Consider the following 21810-nt stretch of genomic DNA (forward strand, 5'->3'; position numbering starts at 1 on the left):
GGGGAATATAGTATAGTAGAGAATGAAATAGTTAAACCAACTTACCTTTATCAGAATGAACAGATTGAAAATTCGTTTTTAAAATTACAGAGCGTAAAGAACAAGTTATTCAAAAAAGACTTGCATTGAAACATTATTTTTTAGTTTTGGAAGTAAATGTTCGCCTCCAATAATGTGGAAAATGTTCACTTTTTCTTTCATGGAGCAAAGTGAAAAATAAAATATTTTTCTAAGCGAAGGAAATATTTTCTATATAATTATAAAAAAATTTTTTGATCAAATAAATGAGTGAATTAACAAATGAATGAATAAATATATAGGTAATGAAATAATTATTTAATGAATAAAGAAATTAATAGGCTATATATGAGAAAAAATAAAAGAGTGAATGAATAAGAAAATAGGTGAATACATGAATAAATAAGTAAATTATTAAGTTAAAGAATGTAAACTAATTAATTAATAAATAAATGCCCAATTTATTTAATAAAGGGGAAGAAGAATTTTCTTTTGGATGGGGATTTGTGGATGTTTTAAGAGTCGTTACATATCCTCTGAAATATTATCTTCCTGGTTTGGCAATATGACTTAAAACCAAATGTTCTTGAAAGAAGTTTACCCACTCCCTGTCAAGATTTGTCTCTTTTATTTTTTTGGTAAGCTGGTACTGATCAATTTATAAATTCATCCCTAATATATATACAGTCGTCTCTTGATAACTCAAAGTCTTAAAACTTGAATATTCCTTTATCTCGAAGTTTTCATTTGGTCCCAAAATAATTTAGTGTTTTCAATACCAAGTTGTCTCTATATCTCGAATGTAGTTCTTCTAAGTCAAAGTTTTTACCTACGTTTCGTTTTCATTTTGTGCCTGAAAATGCAGCCAAAATGAGAAATAAATGATTTTTTCCTTTTAAACATTGCTTTGCTTATCAGCTTGTGTGAAGAAGATAATTTATTTACAATAGTGCTCCGTTATGCACATACTGTTGCAAGATTACTTGAGAAGTAGCCACTTGGGCTACTTTTTTCCGTGGCTGACGTCCTAAAATGTTATTGCTGGACCAGCAGACAGTCTGAGAGACTGAAAATTGTGGAAGAAATTGAAAAAAGTAGGCTTTATTTTCTGGATCACTCAAATAATCTGCTTAAATGGCAAAAAGACGTTTAAAAGCAATGCAAACTAAAATCAAAAGAAAAGAAATTGGGACTTTGACATACAAACTTCATGAAGTTTTAAGATGCAATAAAAAAAATGTAAGCAGTCAAAATTAACTTCCCTTTTCAAAGTATCTCACTAAAATTTATTCGAACAACCGATTACTCGAAGGTTTTAGCTGGTCAAGTTCGATAGTCAACTGTTTATAGGATATATATCTGCACATTTATAAATACAGTAGAACCCCGATTTTACGTATTCTATCAGATCAACGATAAAAAATGTATCAAGCGGGAAAATGTAAAATTTAGGGGTGGAATTGAAAAATCTAAGCATATTGTTTAAAAATTGACACTGACACTTACCCAAGGAACTAGTGGAAGAAGTGTGTCATCTTTACTTGTTTTTGTGTTTAGATGCAATTTCCTGTATAGTACATTCTGTACTGAGAATTTTTGGCAAATTTGCCTCTTGGTTTGGTCGCAAATTTGTTTCTTTCTTAACATTCTCAAAAAAATGTTTTGAGAGTTTTGCTTCAAATCCAGGGGCGTAGCTAAGGGGGGGTTTTGGGGACAACCCCCCCCCCCCCCGAAACGTTTGTCTCAAACAAGAGAGAGAGAGAGAGAGAGAGAAAGAAAAAAAAGAAAAAGAAAAAAATTAAATGACATTTTTCTGAGTAACAAAGGTCAAAAGTTCACTTCGCTCCCCCCCCCCCCCCCAATGCCATTGAAAATCACCTCAAGCCCTCAAGCGTGACCCTATAGCGTAAAGACGCCTCCCTCTGCTGCGACAATTTTTTGATAATTGACTGAAATTTGGCACTTCGCTTTAGAAATGAGATTGATTTGTTAAATCCATGTATATGTAGCCTTTCTTTGACATAGATTCTGCAAATTGTTAAATATATTTAATTGAATGAGCCGCGCAGTGGGAATATTGCATACAGTCGAATCTGTATATTTCGAATTTCACATTAAAGAAAAAAAATCAAGATAAAGAGTTTTGAAGTACGGGGGCTTTAAAAACTTTTTATAGAAATTTGAAATATGAAAAATGATGGTGAAAATTTGAAATCAATACTAAAGACAATATGGGCTCTTGATTAAAATTCCTCTTTATTAGTTTTGTTAGGTATTTATTCTATTATTACATTATTGAGTGCTTTATTGCGAGTTTAAGGAATCATTTTGACAGTAAAAGAAACATAAAGCATATTTTTTTCAAGAAAAAGTCTTTTATTGCTTTTTAATCCCTGATTTTTTTTTAAACTCATTATCTATCTTCTTGAGGTTAGCAATTGCTGCAAATCTAGACTATTTCTGTTAGCTTGGTTTGCATTAAAAAGTAGAAAATGAAAGACTTCTGTTTATAACACTCAAAAATTGCTGTTGCTCTCTAATAGACACTTATGTAAATTCTGAAGCAACTAATAAAATTAAAGAATAAAAACTTGAGAGGAGAACACATGGTATGCAGAACTTTCTACCGCCTATGTTTCTTCCCTAGTTTTTTTTTAATTCAAATTTTATTAACTGCTTTAAAATTAGCATAAATGTAAATACATAAAAGCAACATATAAATATAACGATATGAAAAACAATTTCATTTTTTGCCGGTTATATTTCATGGAGTCTTTTTTTTATTTTATTTCATACTTTTAGTGCAAACCAAGTTAGTAAAAATAGTCTTTATATGTGACCACCAATGAGATTGAAAGTTTACAGGCGGAAATGGAAGTATCTATTAGCTTTCAGGGATGCCAGCTTTTGTAGATGTGTGTTAGCCTCTAAATTAAGCAGTCACACTGAAATGAACGGAACACTCTCATTGGTTCGGATTGACTGGTTTTGACAAGACCGTTGCTAGAAAATTTCACTTTAAATTAAATGGAGGGAAAATAAAAAAAGTTGAATTTTCCATAACATTAAAAAAATATAAAAAAAATTCTTTGCTTTTGTTTTGCTTGACAAAAGTATCGGACTTGGGGCACTCCATTCCAAAGTATGTACGATTCACCTCCCTTTTATTTTTTTTCATACTAAAAAAGTTTTATATATATATATATATATATATATATATATATATATATATATATATATATATATATATATATATATGTAAAAGAAGTACCCCCCCCCCCCCCGAAAGTCGGGTCTAGCTCTTCATCATTATCATCAGAAGCACATATTAAATCCGATAATGAAGGAATTGATTGTATGATGTGATGATTCATGCATCATCGAATGCTCAATTCGGGTTTTCAAGAAGAGTGTTTACAACACTTATCCTCAATTGTCGTTAAGCAACATAGGGCCTATGCTACTCATGTTCGACGATTGGTCGGCTCTTTGCAGACAAAAGTAAAAGACAAAAAGACAGTTGAAAAATAATTCCTCAGAGTTTGCAAACAGTTTTTAAATCAAATCTACCTTGAAAAAACAAAATTGTGTGTGAGTTGTCGATGAAAATATGTATAAATAGGTCATTCTCCAGAAAACGTAACTTTTGAACGCAAATATTTTTCAATTTCGAAACCTTTTGTTTTTTTTTTCCATTCTTACATGAAAGTGTTACCTACGAGAAGTAACCATAAACAATGGCCCAGCTAAGTTCCAATTATTTTACTAATAAATAAAAATAAAATTAAATGCCTTGTTCACGGAAATAAAAGAAAAGAACTTTCAATTTTTAAAACTCAAGGCCAATTTAATATCAAAGTAGTAATTTTGTTAATTGTGCCAACAATCAGCTATTTTAATGATTAGTGGGAACATAATATTAAGCTCTCTTAATTAAAGTATGGCCTAACTAGTAGTTTCAAATGTATGTTAAAAAATGGTATTTAGTAAATTTGAGGATATACTGGCAATTCATAATTTTGGTAGAGTGCCTATTATTGATATATTTCCCCTTCTTCAGTTGTTTTCACCTCAGATATAATGACATTGATAAGGTCTGTCACGGATGTGAGGATCTTTCCATTAATATAGGTCTAATAGATACATTTTTCATGGATTTTTTTTCTTCGTTGCTACAATCTACACATGTTAAGCATGTAAAAACATGTTTACTTCTTTTTTTTTACATTAATTTACATCCCTGAAATTCAAGTTCACGGAGGTGAGAAGTCAGAGTAACCACACTAAGTTTTTAATGCATAAACATGTGAAAATAAACAAGGGAGCTCCCATGTATCATGGGAAACAAAATTTGATGTCATTACTGGTCACATGCTAATGAGGAATAGCATAATGTGTTTAGGTAACGGAGGTGGGAATTTATTGTGTGACAGACTCATTGTCCTTCTAAAATAAACTAAAAGACAATATTAAAAAAATAAATATACTTAAACAATTAGTATTTGAGACACTTGCAAAAGGAATAATAAATAATTAAGTATATACTTTTAATTAAACAAGTTATTAAGCAGCATAAACAGTCACACAAGGTGTGTGACATGTTATGGAGGTGAGAATTCACATGTTGTGAACCAAAAATATACTAAAATAAAAATAATTATTAAAAAAATTGTCGGCAGGTTTAAATAGATATTTTTTTGTTGAAATTAAAAATCATTGTTAAATGATTCCTTAATGTTCCTTAAAGTTTTTACTGTAAAGGCATGTGACAGAAAAGTTACACTTTTTGAAGCATGACCCCAATGTGTGTGTGTGTGTGTGCAGGGTTGACAACCTTGGAGAAAAACAATATGAGGAGCATATGTGGTGATTTAGGGGAGCATTTTGAAATGTTGCATAGCAGCTCAGTATTTTGCACAAAATTCAATTTTAAAAAAACAATTAGCACTTCTCTGAACTTGTTTTTGAGTTTTGATAACCATTTTATAAGCACTAGCACAAAAATAAAAAACAACTTTTAACACTTTGTCATGCTTGAAAACGCTCAGCTGGGAAATGCGGAGCAAAAACTGCGGAGTTTTGCCATTTTTGCAGAGCAACTCCGCAAGATACGGAGCAGTTGGCAACCCTGGTGTGTGTAAAGAGATGTATTACATGTGTGTGTAAATTTATCTTTAACCACCTTGCAGTTCTTGACGAGATATCTCTTCCATTTAACGTGTAATTCTGGGACTGTCCAACCGCAAGGGGATTAAAAGCGCAAATAATTAAACATATATGTGAATAATAAGAGTTTGTATTTTGAACTTTTAGAAGTTCGACAAGAAGCTGTTCAGCAGGCACTGGCAGCAATGCAAAATAGGCCAAAACCGTCAGTCCCTATGCCATCAAAAAGAACCTCAGTCATGGCAACATCCCCAACAAGGGAACGTCATGCTTCAGGTAAGTTTCATGTTTAAATACTCTTAACACATGTCAGGTAGTATGAATTCTCTACATTTCTTTTATTTAATTACAATGCATTTCAATAGTATTTTGTTATTATTTAATTACAAAGGGAATAAAATCCTGAAGTGCCAGTGTATAAATTGACAAACATTTTGGCATTTTTACAATTTGTATTAATTTATATGGAGATGCTTCTATATTTTGCCTCAGAGTTAGCATGATTTCTATTGTGTGATGAAAGGCAAATGATTTCTACTAATGGACAAGCCTTGAATTTGAAAAATGTTTTTTTCTCGTTTATCAGTGATGTCCAAAGAACACTGCTCTTGGTATGGAAAAACTTTTACAGAATTTGTATAAAAATATCGGGAAATTTTTTTTGCGGACTTGACTGTACATCGCAACGAGTTCACTCTGCCTATGCTCGATAGTGGGGAGTCTGACCTCGAACACGTGCCAGTTGTCTGCGAGCATTGTTCGTACTAAATCGTATTTTGAATGGAGTCCAGTGATTCGGTTCAAGTACAAAACGGAGTGTATGATTAAACGGATGTAAACCATAAAATTTTATGTTTTACTAGAGAAATCGAATACAGAGAGACGTTAGGCATGATTCGCCATGTGTTCAAGGATGAAAACATGTCACAAACTGCAACTTTTATTTGGCACATGCTCTTCGCAGATGACTGAGAGAATGTTAAGGACAAACTCTGTGTTGAATGGCCGTCAACCTTAAGAACAGACGATAATGCCAGATATGTGTGGAGTGCTGAATCCAGACTGACTGCCAATAAGTGTGTGCATGATTGCATATTGTATTGACATTGATAAGATGACAGTGCACACCGTCAAAGGTTACTGACTCAATCAATGCTCCAAGATCTGACTGTCTGATGAAATATGGCATAACTGTTTACTGTTCCCAAAACAAAAATTCCCCCCTCGAAAGATACCTCAAAGTGCTGTCGAAGAAGCTTGCACGTGTGTCTTTAAGGGCCTTCCAGAATCCACCTACCAAGGAGGCTTCGAGTCATGAAAAGCCGCTGGCAAAAGTGTGTCGACGCTTAATGGATGTACTTAGAATTATTTTCATGCATTACAGAAATATCTGCAACAAATCTTTTTTTTTTTTTTTTTTCAAATCTTTTCCCATTACTTTTAATACAAACCATGTACATTAGCTGCGCAGAACAGTTTTGTTTTCATTTTCGTTTAAAATCAGTGTTTATAACCTTTTCATATGGATGTATCCGATCGGTGTACATAAAAACTTCGTCAGAAATATTCTTTTGTTCAAAAATCATTTGTAACAAATAAAAACATTCTAATTCAACTATTTTCATGTAAATGGCAGCATAGGTTACATCTTTTTAAAGGTTATTCTCAGGAAAGAAAAACAGATAATAACTTAATAATAGCTGGTCATTCTTGAGGTGTAAAACCTTTTACTCTCGCTTCTTGAATTTTTAACATCAAAATGCTTTATTTTGTCAAACAAGTCTGTTGTAAAAACAGTTCATGTACAGGTTCTATTTTTGGGTGCTCTGTTTTCAAGTTGAAACAATAATACATCATTTTTTCAGTCTAAGAGTCAAATATTTATTTTATCAATTATTTTTGTTATTAGCATCACAAGTTGACAATATACAGAAGAGAAATAATATTTTTGAAGTGGTTCTTCCTCGCAAAGCAAGTGCTTTGTAGAAAATTACATGCTGTGTTTGAGATTTCAATCCTTTTGCATCTTATATAACTTAGGCACGAGATTCTTCCTTGGCTCCAAGATTTTTCGCTATTTAAGTTCCCTCTTTTTTCAAGTAATTTTATTTTTCCGATTTTTTTTTCAAATATGTGTTTTTTTTTTTTTTTTTTTTTGCTTTTTCATATTTTTAAAAGTTGGTGTGAAATTGGTAATCTTGTTTTATAGCTGGCTGATGTTGACTTGTTTTATAGCGGTTTCAAAAAAAAAAAAATGCACACACACACACAACACGCAACAACTCATTCAAATTTCTCAGCATTCTGGTCAATCTCACTTATTTCCAGCATGCTGGCTGATGCCGGGTAATGCGGTAGAACAAAATTATTTTGGTTCTATGCAGGATTTATGTCTATCTCTGTAACATAAAATATAAATTATCATTTTTTTTCTCAAAATGCCTTAAACTAAAAAATCTTAGAATTTCTTATTTCAGTACATGATGAAAGTAAAAATATTGATGGGATGAAATATTTTTTGTAGATTCATCATCTGATGATGATAGTGCTCTTAATGAAGGCAGTACGCCCGAACAAGAACATCTTCCTTCTCACTCTATTCATCATGCCACAACATCTCAGTCTGATACTTCTAGTACTTCCTCTACTAGAGAAACACCTTCACCTCAACAATGGTATAATGGTAGACCTAATAGAGTTGATGACTATTGGGTTCAACATAGTGGCTGTGCAAGTCCAATGACTAATCTTGCTGATGTCATGCAAAACCTTACTCCAAGTAAGTTTTGTTCATTTGGTTTTACGTGCAACAAACAAATTGAAAATTCGGAAACTTTTTCAAAATGAATGTTGGTTGTAAAAGATAAGTCTAGTTTTAGTTGGTTTCGTAAATGTAAAAGTTTTCTTCTTTTGGAAAGCTTTTATTGTGCATTCTTTGAGGAAAAGAAGGAAAATTTTTCTTGAAAGAACTAAATTTTCTTAATTATTGTTAAAAATCTAAACTATTACAATTTAAGTTTTGCAGACTTAAAGGAAATATTTTTTTTAAACCAGTCCTTGCATTTTCTTCTATTTAAGGTCTTAGTGTACAGCCAGATGTTACCAACACTTCTGCTGAAGTTACTAGATGGACATCAGCTGATCATGTAAACCGTTACAATCAAGCTCACATGACATCAGTTCGCATTACTCATCATTCTTCCACAGGTCTTAGTTATGAAACTGGTAATATATGTTTCACATAGCAAAACTAGTAACTTATGTTTCAATATATAAAAATGTATTGCTTATAATTTTTTAATGTTTTTTAATGTTTAGGTACTGGGAAATGGAAAGTTTCTGCAAAAATTCAACAGCTCCTAAATACTTTGAAGGTTTGTTGATTTCTGTATTTTTTAGCACATTTGATGCTGGGTTTTATAGAACCTTTGGGAGAATGAAAAGCAATTTTAAACTCATGAGTTCCTAAAAATAAAAAGCACTACAAGGTACATGTACAGTCAAATGTTGATAACTCAAAGCCTTACAACTCGAGCATTCCTTTTACTTATAGTTTTCATTCAGTCCTGAACTCTTGAAAAGGCTGTAGAAACTTCCCATAACTTGAAGGTTTAGCGGGTCTCTTGCAGAGCCGGATCTATAGGGGGGCAAGGCAGGGTTCTTGCCCCGAGCAGCAATTTTAGGTGGGGACGGCAAATTCAAATGGTGCTTCCGGCAGGAAAAAAAAGACTTATTCTTAAGAAAAAGAAGTCTGAAAAATATTCTAAGAAATAAATATTAAAAATATGAAATTCTGGGGGGGGGAGAGAAAGAAAGTAATGCAAAAGTAAACTTTGAAAGTTTAACTTAACAGATATGATAAAAAAAAGTGTAGGGGAGACCGGGACAAAATGACAAATCCCTTATTTCTTCCATTTTCCGCTGGGTAACAGCATCAACTGGATACTACTGGCTCTCATCAGCTGTTCATTCAACAATAGTATAGAGATACTGAAATTGCAATACTTGTATTAGTTCTGAAGCTCCAGTTGTTTATGACTGCCACGTTATAACTTTTATGCATGTGTAAATAAGCTCTGCTACAGATACAGATAAGATATATCATGTCTCTTTAGTATTTATGAAAAACTTAGTTTAAATACTACCTATTACCATGAATAAATGCCAATTAATCGCCTGCCTCAAGGGCAATGAAGATGAATCTTTTCAAACAGGCAGTCCGGGGCACGATGACGGACCAAAACACGGGGCAAGATGACGAGCTCTTCATCTTGCTCTAGGCCAAAGTTTACAATTCAGGGCAAAAAATCCAGTTGCATCAACTTCAAAGTATGGTGTTATAAGCTGTCCTGCTTGTAAAGAGGAATATTGTGACTCTCAAACAGAAGAATAGATCCAGTGCTGTAAATGCCAAGAGTGGTGGCAGGAGAATAGTTCCAATAACGAAAATGGCATTTTTATTTTCACGTTATGTTAACTGCACTCTTCAACATTACGCTTAATGTTTTACATTAAACTTAACTTTGATACTTTGTAAGATGAAAAACACAGTTATCGTTTGTTAAACTATGTAACTTATTCTAAAGATAAAACATGTTAAACGTTTTTTAGTCCCCCTTTCATCTTGCCCCAAGGCCGAAGTCATCTTGCCCCAGTACTCGGACAACATGACGATTTGTTAAGGTTATGAAAAAATAAAAATATCCTTCATTTTTTTTTCATTTGAAAAATTCACTATAGATTGTCTAAAACTGTTTTTCGAACTACAATCTTGAAAATTTTTCCCGCACCCTCCTCCTTTCGAGAAATAATCGAATAAAATGTACTGTTGTATTTTGGAACTTCAAATTCGAAAAATTATCAGGAACCTCCTCTCCCTGCTAACATAAAATAGTATCTAAAACTGCAGTTTTTAAACTTCAATTTCGAAAAACTGCCGGGAGGTTGCTCCTCTGACATCCTCTTTTTCTGACTAAATATTATTCGTACGATTAAGTACATATTGCTGATACTAAAGTCGAGCAACATGAACCCTACTAAACCGGAAGCTTAATCTTCTCTCTCTGCATATTGAAACATGTGTTTGAAACAATTAAGGGGCTGCCAAATACGTCCAACCCCATGTCCCATTTTTTTGACCTAACAACAACCCTGCTCACATCTTCAAATGCTACGTAGCAACTCCCAAAAATGAGTCCCCAGAATAAGATGAAAACCCTATAGAATTAACTCCCCTGAAAATGTCTACAGTGCAGGCTGCGTGTCATGAACCCCTTGTAGGCGCCCCTTACAGAGGAAAGGAAGTGTAGTGGCGAAAACTGGCAGATTAAAAGCAAAGCATTTGTATCTGAATACTAAACTCGTTTTCGGAAGAAAAGTACAAAATGAATTTTTAATCAAACTATAACACACTTTACAGTTTATTAAAATTATGAAAGTGCAACTTGATAGAAAAATTTATATTCAGATGAATGTGTGTGTTAGGGGTGGCATTTTGAAGCTTTGCCCCACCTCAGAAAATTCCTAGATCCGTCACTGGTCTCTTGGGACTTCGAGTTATCTAGAGTTGATCGTCAGGGTAAGCTACATATGTGTACAGTTGGCTCTCTGTTTAACGACTTTCAAGGGACCACAAAAAAACGTCCTAAAGTAGAAAACTTCCTTAAATAGAGAAAGTCATGAAATAGAGCGTCGTTAAACAGAGAGCCAACTGTGTATATATATATATATATATATATATATATATATATAAAATTAAGCAAACAGAATTACAAAAATTAAACAAATTATAAATAACAAATGATGATAAAAAGGAAAAATGCAAACAGCTATTAAGTAGGAATAGAAAAAGAGTGAATCCAGAGCTCATCAGCAGTGGAGGATTCATTAATTATGGTCAAAAGACCAAAATTTTAACTATAAACTAAAAGAGTGTTTACGCTCCAGTACATGTAATATAGAGTAACAATGGGCAAACGCACCACTTGCTAAGCTAAAAACAATAAACTAGAGCTTAGCAAGTGGTGCGTTTGCCCATTGTTACTCTATATTACATGTACTGGAGCTTAAACATTCTCTTTTAGTTTATAGTTAAAATTTTGGTCTTTTGAACATAATTAATGATGCCTCCACGACTGATGAGCTCTGGATTCACTCTTTTTCTATTCCTACTTAATAGCTGTTTGCATTTTTCCTTTTTATCATCATTTGTTATTTATAATTTGTTTAATTTTTGTAATTCTGTTTGCTTAATTTTATATTTACTTGGCTTTTTAGTTTTGCTGCATTTCGCATCTATAGGCTATTGGTGTGGTCTTTTCAATATTTTTCACTTTTATTATTATTATATAACAAAATGCAAACAATAAACATGTAAGGGATTTACAAAATTAAACAAATAAGAATACTAAAACTAATAATAAGACTAAGTTGATGAAGCCAGAACTCCTCAGCAGTGGAACCTTCATCCTAAGGTCAACAGACCCAAAATTTTAACCTAAAAACTAAAGCGAGGATGTCCAGTTCCGAAAAAGCTAGTATTCAGTAATGCATAGGGCTAAACGCACCGTATGTAAAAAATGAACACAGATTTCTTGGAACTAGGACCTAAAACTATACACTGGGGTTTCGTCTTGACTATTAGAAGCAATGGCTATCAATAATAGTCCTCCACCGTAACACCAGCAGAAATTCAAAGGTCTTACCTAATATTCCAGGTGAGAGCTCAGTACCGGGTCCCGCAAGTCAGTGTTCATTCCAGTCGATAAAACGTAGATCCATTCAAATAAAAAGATATTTATCCATAAAAACAGTTCCATAAAACGAGCAAAGTTGACCGAAAAACTAGTTTCTTAAAGCATCATTAACTAAAGTTCACGTGTTGTGGTTTGCTAAAGAAAAATCATTTCATTAGAAGCAGTTAAACATTTTACAGTGAGGCGAAGTGTTGATCAAAGGCTATACCAGCGAAAATGATGTTGACGTTATTTTTTGGGAAATTGTTTTCAAGTAATTAATTATTAAGTAGAAAAATTTCATGGTTGAAAGCTGTAATGGTGTTGCAAATTCTTTTGATTCTGATGGCTTGTGAAACTATGATGGCGATAAAAAATTTTTTTACTGAGACAAGAAGAAAAACTTTGCATTCAGTTAATTTTGGAACGAAACTCGCGTCTTTTGGCATAAATGGTGGTTTCACAGTCGGATTCAATATTAATTTTAATGTTAAGAAAACTAAAAATTTTACAATTAGACCTAGTCTTTTTTAATGTAAGGGAGTTATGATAGATATTTTTGCTGAGTTCAGAAAAATTGGGGTAGTTGATAAGCTCGACTTTTGTCGGATGTCTTTTAATCCATAAGCTCATTACTTTTTGCGTTCAAAAAGGCGAGCCCTGTATCGCCAAAACACGTGTCTGCTGTAATCTGCAATTTGTGCTTTTTTCATGTTGTTTTTTCTTACTTTACTTCTGAACGAGATTTTTTTCTCAAAAATACCTTCTAAAGGGGTTTTTTTGATCAAAACAGCCATTTCATATGCTTAAACTACTGTATTAGAATATGCATTTATGTTAAAACCAATGGCTCTGGGGGTGTTTTCACCCCCAAACCCCCCTCGCTGCGCCAATCTCTCTCTCTCTCTCTCTCTCTATATATATATATATATATATACAGGGTGTCCAAAAAGTCCTTGACATATTAAAAAGTTCATAGAAAAGCAACAAATTGTTGTATGAATGTGTAGTTTACACAATAATACTTCGCAGGGTCACAAATAAAAAATAACCCCTAAATTATGTTCAAAGGTAGAGCTGTACTGTCACAGTTAGAAAAATAAAGGTAATGTAAGGCATTTCATCATTTTATTAAACAGAAAGCAATACCTTTCATTATTAGAGTAAAATTGTTCACGATTTGTTTCTCGAACCTCATCTAAATGGCAGTCAAGTTCAGCCTGTCTTCTAGCTAGCAAGGACTGGGGAACAGTTTGTGCTACTTGCATAATTCATACCTTCAGATGTTCAATGCTAGCTGCATGCGAAGCATACTCCCATTCCTTTGTAAACCCCCCAAAAAAGTTCCATGGCAATTTGTTGCTTACTTTGAAATTTTGTGTTCCTGAACAGACATGAATGCTATTAAATAAGAAAGCTCTCCTCTTATTTCTGTATTTTTTTAAACACTAAAGTTGTAAAACTCCCCCGCCCTCTTTTTTAAAAAGAAATCCTGTCTTGTAACTAAATAATCTTCTACCTGCAGCAGTCTCAAATATATTTGCGCTAGTTTATGTAGGTTTTATTTACTTCAGTTTTAAACAATGTATGAAATCACTTTCTTTAGAACAATTTCATATGAAACCTAACTAGTCTACTTGTTGCAATGCTTTCTGATGTAGGAATGTGAATAAGATGACGTTACTGTTTGTATAAAAAAATGAATTTGTGCACCTAAAGTTGCTTTTAAATTTTAAGAAAATTTAGTAGGTAAAGCATAATTTTTTTTTTCTCTTTCACATAAAATTTATAAAAATAGATTGATCTTGTTTTTATACGAAAGATCTCAGTTCACATTTATAAAAGGAAAGACATTGGTTAGGACAACTTTCTAAAGTTTTTGGTAATTATGCATTTGCATAGTTGCATAATTTGTATTCAAATAAACTAGTATTTGTAGTATGCTAAGTCCTCATGTTTTTTTTTTTGAAACAGAATCTATTTTCTAAACTATATCATGTCTCATGCTGTCTTATGTGTTTCATTATTTGTTCTGTAAAAGATTTTAACAGTTTTTCTATTTCAAAATGAGTATCAAGAACAACATGTATGCTATGTTGAATTGAAACTTGTTTCATAAAATAATGTATTACTTTCAGAGACCAAAAAGAAGACCTTTACCTGAATTTTATGTTGATGATGAATCTGATTTAGAAAGTAAGATTAATTTTTTTTTTAAACAAAGAAATTACCAAATTGTAGTTTTCTCAATTTGATAATGTTTTTTACCCTCATTAGCAAAACAACTTGACCCCAATGCACCAAGGCCTGAAGGAAACTTGATGGCTCCAATTACAGGAGAGGAGTTATTGGTAATTCATTTAACGTCTTTAAAACAAGGAGAATTAAACAGTTTTACAATCCTCTTAATCCATGATTTATCATCTTTTAGGTGTATTTAATTGTTTCTGATTGAAAAATTTGATGCTACTTAAAAATGAGTATAAAATTTAACATAATGTGTGTATCTATTTTTGTCGCAGAGTAAGGGTTTGAGTTTTAAGTACTTATTTTCTCTAAATGTGTATTTCAAATGTTTTTCAAACTAAAATTATGAATCTGTACTGACTTTTTAAAAGAGATGTGCATATTTTTTCATATAGTGGTAAATCAATTACATGTTTGCTTTTTCTTGTAGGTTCCCTCTGGGCTTCCTCTCACATGTGAAGCAGCTATAAAAAGATATGGGTCAGGAACATTCAAAGCACCTGCAGCAACAGTGTTGGACACAACTGGCAAAATTAGTAACCCTCTAACTTACGGTAAATTACTTACATTTCATTAGTTTTTTTTTTGTTTTTGGAATCAAACTATGAACATTATTTATGTATAAAATCTTTCTCTTGGTAGTTTTATTGTTACATTTTTGCTCTTTCTTCAAATTTTTCGTAATCAAATATGAAGAAAAAGAAGTAAAATTTACAAGGTTAGGTTCAGACTTACAAACATCTCTAAGAAGTAGTAACAAAATAAAAAATTTGTCCCAAAAAATTTCTAGATTAACAAGTAAATATTAATTATCTATCAAATTATCTGGGATATTGTTGACTTTTTTATATTCATTTTATACGCTAACTCCACTACTTGTGAAAAAGTCGAGGAAGTTTTTTGTGCCAGTAGTCTGGGAAATTAGCATTTTACTGATAAAATTCTGGAGGCATATTTTCTCTCATAAAATAAAATTCCTTGAATTTCAATCTTTTCACAACAACTTGATAGTTCTAAAAGATGGGGTGTTTCTTTCCTTAACCTAGACCTCCATACCACTTTCTGTTCACTATAGCACATTCCAGTACCTATATTCCAAGTTAGTGTATTTAAATTCGATTTTCGCTTCATTTGTTTCACTATTACAGAAATGCAAATTAACTAATAAATCCCTGAAATGAAAGAAAAGGTACTAGACCATTGTCATCGCTAAATTATAATTGTGTTTTTATATTGGAAAGAAAACATAGTGGAAGTTGAAAAAAACCAAGTGGGATCAAATTCAGCTCCAAAAGACGGATGTTAGGAATATTTGTCTTTCATTCTTAAGGATTTTAAACTTACAACTTTCAACAAAGAGATGTATTTAAATAATCTTGGTTCATTTTTCAAATTTCATTCCTATTTAAGCATTTTGTGTACTGATTCTCATCAAAATAAGAAAAGTCTGGAGTTGTTAAAGGGCTTATGACTAGAAGTGGAAAAATTACAAAGTGATGAAATCTGTCAGCATGAAAAGGATGATTGACATATGAACTGTTCAAGCCAATTCAATTCAATTCAGTTAAGAGTTTTTAGATGAGAATCAATTTAGTACGAAGGAATGAAATTCCAAAACAAACAAGATTTAATTAATTTTATGATTTTAAATTTTCTCTTGTTGAAAAACCTTATGTTTAGAGATTTTTCCTCAAAAAATTTTTCTGTTTAAAAAATAATGAATAAATAGATCATCAAAAATTTTAAATGAAACCCCGGCTCCTCTTTTTTTCATGTTTAAGTTTTTACATGCTTTTACTGTCTTTACAGTACAAATATTTTTGTACACTTTTAAAAAGTTAATATTATTCTTCCTTCCTTTAAATTTTTTTGAATATATGTAGCTCTGATTGATAACTAGTAATCACTGGACGAAGCAGGGGCTATGATTTGACGGTTTCATAGTATTAGAGAAAATCAGTTTTTTTCTTACACTCATTGTAAATTTAAATTTATTTGAGTCTCTAGGCAATCTCCTAATTTGTTCATTTTAATTACTTTTTATAAACCAGGTTTTCTCTAAGCTATTTCTCTGTATAGGTAGAGGTGGGGATAATTGGTTTTCATCTCTTTCACATTTTCTTTCTTGTCAGTAAAACCACTCCTGTGTGATTAGTTACAGAACACTTTAATAGGAAGTTTTATCCCGACAAATGATCTTGGTAGGACTGATAGCTATAGAAATGAAAGAAGTTGATAAACATGCTGCTGTTTTAGTTGCAATTCTTTCTAACATTATTTTTGATTGGTGTTTGTATTGTGTATTGTTGATCCAAAATATTTTATGCATTGGGTTCCTTTATTGTTAATTTTCACTTAGACAACTATACAACCACTCCTCAATACATAAGTAGTTGTGCATGAGTGAAATATTTCCATTTGATTGTTAGCTTACTCAATTTCTAAATACAATCATATGATGCTAACTCCTGCATAAACTTTAGACCAAACATGCTATTTAAATGCCATCCTAGGAAACTATGTAGGGTCAAAGAATTGCTATTCGATACAACTTCATCTGTTTTACTTTATTTGCTGTCAAGTAACCCTCTTTGCTTGAGTGGTGTTGTAGTAGCACAAGGTCAGAAAAAAAAAAAAAAAGCTGAATCTAAACTGAAACTTTTAATCTAAATCTTTTTGTGCCCATTTCTATAATAATAATCTCTTCATAGGGATTGAAAATGAATAAAACAAACTGGCTTTGTGTAATTTTTTTTTTCATTGTAAAGTACAAAATGATCAATCTGTTTCCCTGTCTTTATTAGAGAATCTAATATTTGCTAACTTAGTTTACTCTTAAATATTAGAAGATGTGAAAAAAATAGAGCGAGTGATAGAAGTGAATTTTTACCCCGAAAAGTTGTTTAAAAAACATTTTTATTGAATGTATTTCAGAATTATTTTTGCTACTTATAATGTACTTTACTTTTTGCATCATTAGAAGATGGTGCCTGAATTTTTTTGCTCTGGATGGGGATAACTTTGAAAAGTCAGTAAAATTAATTACTGAATAGAAAATATAGCTTTCAGTCATCCTCCCTGAAAGAAAGTCTTATCACAAGTTCCGTGACATGACAGAAAGAGGGCAACAAAAAAAAAAAATTTAATGATTGAAATTACTTTAATTTATGTCTCTTAAAATTCTATAGCTATAATTTTAACAACAATAGTTCACCAAACATATTTACACAGATCAAAGGAGAAATCAAAAGTTTGTTTTCTAAATTAACACTCTTTCTTTATCCCCTTCCCCCCCCCAAAAAAAAAAAAAAAACACGAAACACTTTTGGGCGAGCAATGATGGTACCAACAAATAATGTAAATAGATTTCAAGAAAGAAAATAAGAGGAGTAGATATTAACAAATATCAAGTTTTCTCCTACACACAATACCCAGTTTTCACAACAATTCTCATTTCTTAAATAGTTTATTATCGGTTACATTCTTTTACGTTTTTTTTCTTAGTGTATGATTATTTAAATTTATTCTTAAGATTAACATTACTTCAGTTCAAACAACATGATAAAATTATCTATACCATAACATACTCTGAGAAAATGCTATTTTTGGTTAGTATATATTTAAATTGAGCAAATGTGTAAGAAAAAATGTACGGAATAACAAGATTACAATAACCAACATTTTCAACACATTGTATTGTATCCACATGATTTTAAAAGAGTCTTATTAGATTCAAATACACAGTCCAGTCACATTAATGTGACCATCTGTCAAAAGCCAGTATAACCACCTTTCGCAGAGCGGACTGCTGGGAGACGTGCAGGAAGAGAGTCACTTAGGTCCCTGAAGGTGTTCTCTGGGATGTTGAGCCATGCCGACTCTAATGCCATGGCCAGCTGTGCTAGATTACGCGGTTGAGGATCCATGGCGCGAACAACTCGATCGAGATGGTCCTACAGATGCTCGATTGGGTTTAAGTCAGGTGAGTTTGCTGGCCAGGGGAGGATGGTAAACTCATCCTGGTGCTCTTCGAACCACGCAATTACACTGACAGCTGTATGGCACCGCGCATTGTCCTGCTGGAAGATGCCATCATCCTGAGGAAAAACAATGCGCATGTAGGGGTGTCCGCAAGGACAGATGCGTACTTGTATTGATCCATCGTGCCTTCCACAATGATCAGTGAACCCAGAGAATGCCAGGGAAACATTCCCCAGACCATAATGTTCCCACCTCCAGCTTGGACCGTTCCAGCAATGGTTGCAGGGTGGTTCCTTTCAGAGGTTTCACGCCTTATACGCCACCGTCCATCTGTCCGATGGAGCATAAAACACGATTCATCTGAAAACGCTACCTGTCGCCACTCAGTGGACGTCCAGCTGCTATACTGGCATGCAAATTCTAGCCTTCATCATCGATGAACAGCAGTCAGCATAGGTGCACGAACCAGGCGTCTGCTTCAGAGGCCCAGGTTCAGTAATGTTCTCTGAATAGTAGTTTGGGAGACACTTTTGGTAGCCCCTTGGTTCATTATGGTGGTCAGTTGCTCAACGGTAGCCCGTCTATCTGCCCGAACGCATCTCCGCAACCGTCAGTTGCCTCTGTCATCTATGGCCCGTGGTGCACCACATTTGCCACGTCACTGATTTTGGACAGTCCCATTTTGCCATGCACGATACACTTTCACCACTGCGGCACGCGAACAGTTCACAGACTCAGCCGTTTCGGAAATGCTTCCACCCTTGGACCGAAAGCCTAGTGATCATGCCCTTTTAGACGTCGGATAAATCGCTTCATTTCTGCATTACGCCAACGATTGAAATGTTTTCAGAAGCCCTCACACACCCTTTATATACGCTCAACTGCACTGTGCTGCCACCTGCCTTCTGTGATTGGTTGTTTAACTCTGATGTGGAAAGTACGTGGTGGTCACTTTAATGTGACTGGACTGTGTAGTAATATTTTAGTTATCAATATTAAAACCAAAGTAAACATAAATGAAAAAAATTTTAATTTAACCATCATAGACTCATATTTAAACAGGAACAACCTACAGGTTGAATACCTTCGTTAAATTTTCTCAGTCACTATTCTAGAAGTGTTCACGTACTTAGTAATGCAATAGCTATCATTAAAAACTTAAAAACGATCCAAAAAATATTTAGAATTGAATATAAAATGTGTTCTGCATAAAAATAAAAATGTTCTTCGGAATTATGCAAATCACACATCACTATCTACAACGAAAAGTAATCAAATGATTTATTATGCAAAAAAAAAAAAAAAAGCAGTATTGAAAAAAATTTAGTAGTGAGTGAAATATTTTCTCTTGTTTATTTTCCCTTTGTGACATCTGTTTTATCTTTCCAGATTCCCAATCAATTAAAGCAAGTTTTTAGCTTTATTCTGAAAAAATTTCGTGAATTTAGTAGCCGCAGTTTATTAAAATTATTGAAATGACTACAAAAAATGTAGTTATCAGAACTTCTTTTATGCAAAATGTAAAAAATATCAAAAATGTACAAGTTCTTCAAATATTTCTTTCACTGTAAAAATTCAATTTGCAAGAAAAAATTACATTGCTGATTGATTGTTTGAAAAAGAAAACATAATCTACCTGTTCTTATGTTGTAATAAAGTAATTTGTCCATTACACATTATTAAAGCTGAAATATTTTCTTTTCTTTTTTCATCTTCATTGCAATGCAGGATTACTGAAATGCCTTTATATTTGTGTAATTAGTTTAAGTATAGAAATGATTTCTACTAAATCCATGAGTAAAATCTGCTGTACAATAGCATTAGCAGAAAAAAAAAATCAGAGAATTTGAAACTTAATCTGGGACTGACACATGTGTTGACGAGTGTTGAGAGAGCTAAATAGCCAAATAAGGATTTTTATTTGGCCTTATTTTGGTTCGTAATGGCTCATTTTAGGTTTGCAGTCCTGTGGCTTTGTCTTACAGGGGATCGTGTTTGAGTAGGCAAGGCCTGCTGGTTGACAATGATTTTTTCATATTTAATTATAAATATATTTTTAAATCATGTAGTATGTCATGTAATTACTCTTTCTATTTTTAAAAAAAAATTTCATTGTTTTTAAGAATACTATTATACTTTCATATTTTTTACATCAAATTTTCAAAAACAATAAAATTTTAAGATCAATAAAACTGTTAAAAGGTGAAAGAAGCTTTTCTAATATCTCCTTAATACTTTCCTTATTAGTTACTAGCCGCCTGCGGCGACCAGCTGGTCCGCCTTTTTACGCCATTCGCCATTTTACGCCAGGGGTGCCGCCTTCGGCGGCTGCTTAAACAATTTAGCGACGACATTAATCAATGTTTTTCTCTATAAATCAGTATTATTATTCGTTTTTTTACGCCAATGTTGCCTCCTTCGGCGGCTGCTTCAATAAATTTCGTGGCGGTGTCAATCAATCTATATCTATCTATATCATTAATAATTTGAATAAAATATTTTCTAGATCTGTCTCCAGTTTCGTTGTTTGGAATATTTTTAAAGGAGGGGGAGGGGAGACACAAACGACGTACTCTTCATGCAAATTTTGTCGAAAAATAACAAAAAGCACTTCCACTTTTATGTGAAAGCATTGTTTTTTCAAAGTCATGGTGTATGTGGGGGAGGGAGGGGGGCATTGACACCCAATGTGCAAGCAGCCACCTACAGCGGCTGTTTGGCTAACTTGTCATTTACCTTTTTACTTCAAGTTTGCCGCCTTTGGCGGTTGTTTAAATAAATTTGGCAGCAGTATTAATCAATCCATCTCTATCTTTTTTTTTGTGCCATTCACATTTTTACGCCAAGATTGCCGCCTTCAGCGGCTATCTACCTTTACAATCCATCTCTATTTATTTTGACCTCCTCTTAAAATTTTGTGTTGAATAATGTATTTTCTAGATTTATCTCCCCTTTTGTCCTTTGGAATATTTTTCAGGGAGGGGAGGCACAAAAGGCATACTCTTCATGCAAATTTTGTCGGAAAATAACAAAAAGCATTTCCACTTTTATGTGAAAGCATTTTTTTTCAAAGTCATGGTGTGTGTGGGGAGTGGGGTGGGGCTATTGATCCCCCGTTGAAGTTCCTCTATTTCTTACTGTCCATCTACTGTATCCACCTCTATATTTGTCCACTTTTCTTTCTCTCTATTTATCTATCTATCTATACGATCCATGCATATCTACCTCTGATAGTAATTAACAATCCTTTTTATGTAAAAAAAAAACAAACATTTTTTGCCCACTTAATATCATCTTTCTATCTACCAAACATAACACCAATCCCTACAAAAATCATGCAAAAAAAAAGCGAGCTTTATTTATTTACTTAAAATTACACGCAAAAAAAGGCTCTATGTTCCCTGTAGTGTCCAAAAAGCAGCGCTTGCAAAAGTAAAAAAAAATCACTGCTTTTATTGAATTAAAATGCACAAAAATATTTGACCAAAAATAAATATAGCAAACAGTCCAGAAAAAAAAAAGTTGGAAAAATCAAGATCTAAGAAATCTCTGAACGTTAAAAAAAAAGTGAAGAGAAAGCAAACGATTTCAGTTAGGTCACGTGATGAGGAAGTGCGGAACTCAGCCGGCAATGCTTACAGGTCGCGTCGTGTTCTGCATTTAA

The 21810-nt window shown here is 32.9% G+C and overlaps 1 protein-coding gene across 1 annotated transcript in view; it reads left to right on the top strand.

Annotated features, from left to right (window-relative positions):
• The window catches only part of LOC129218299 (disco-interacting protein 2 homolog C-like), a 125790-nt gene that overhangs the window by 20427 nt on the left and 83553 nt on the right, over positions 1 to 21810 (top strand). Inside the window, exons 4-10 of the mRNA XM_054852534.1 lie at positions 5332 to 5460; positions 7709 to 7963; positions 8263 to 8409; positions 8503 to 8558; positions 14057 to 14114; positions 14196 to 14269; positions 14596 to 14719. Of these exons, the coding sequence (XP_054708509.1) occupies positions 5332 to 5460; positions 7709 to 7963; positions 8263 to 8409; positions 8503 to 8558; positions 14057 to 14114; positions 14196 to 14269; positions 14596 to 14719 (843 nt within the window). The remainder of the gene's footprint in view (positions 1 to 5331; positions 5461 to 7708; positions 7964 to 8262; positions 8410 to 8502; positions 8559 to 14056; positions 14115 to 14195; positions 14270 to 14595; positions 14720 to 21810) is intronic.

The sequence above is a fragment of the Uloborus diversus genome, chromosome 3 (genome assembly GCF_026930045.1).
Source record: "Uloborus diversus isolate 005 chromosome 3, Udiv.v.3.1, whole genome shotgun sequence".
Taxonomy (NCBI): Eukaryota; Metazoa; Arthropoda; class Arachnida; order Araneae; family Uloboridae; genus Uloborus; species Uloborus diversus.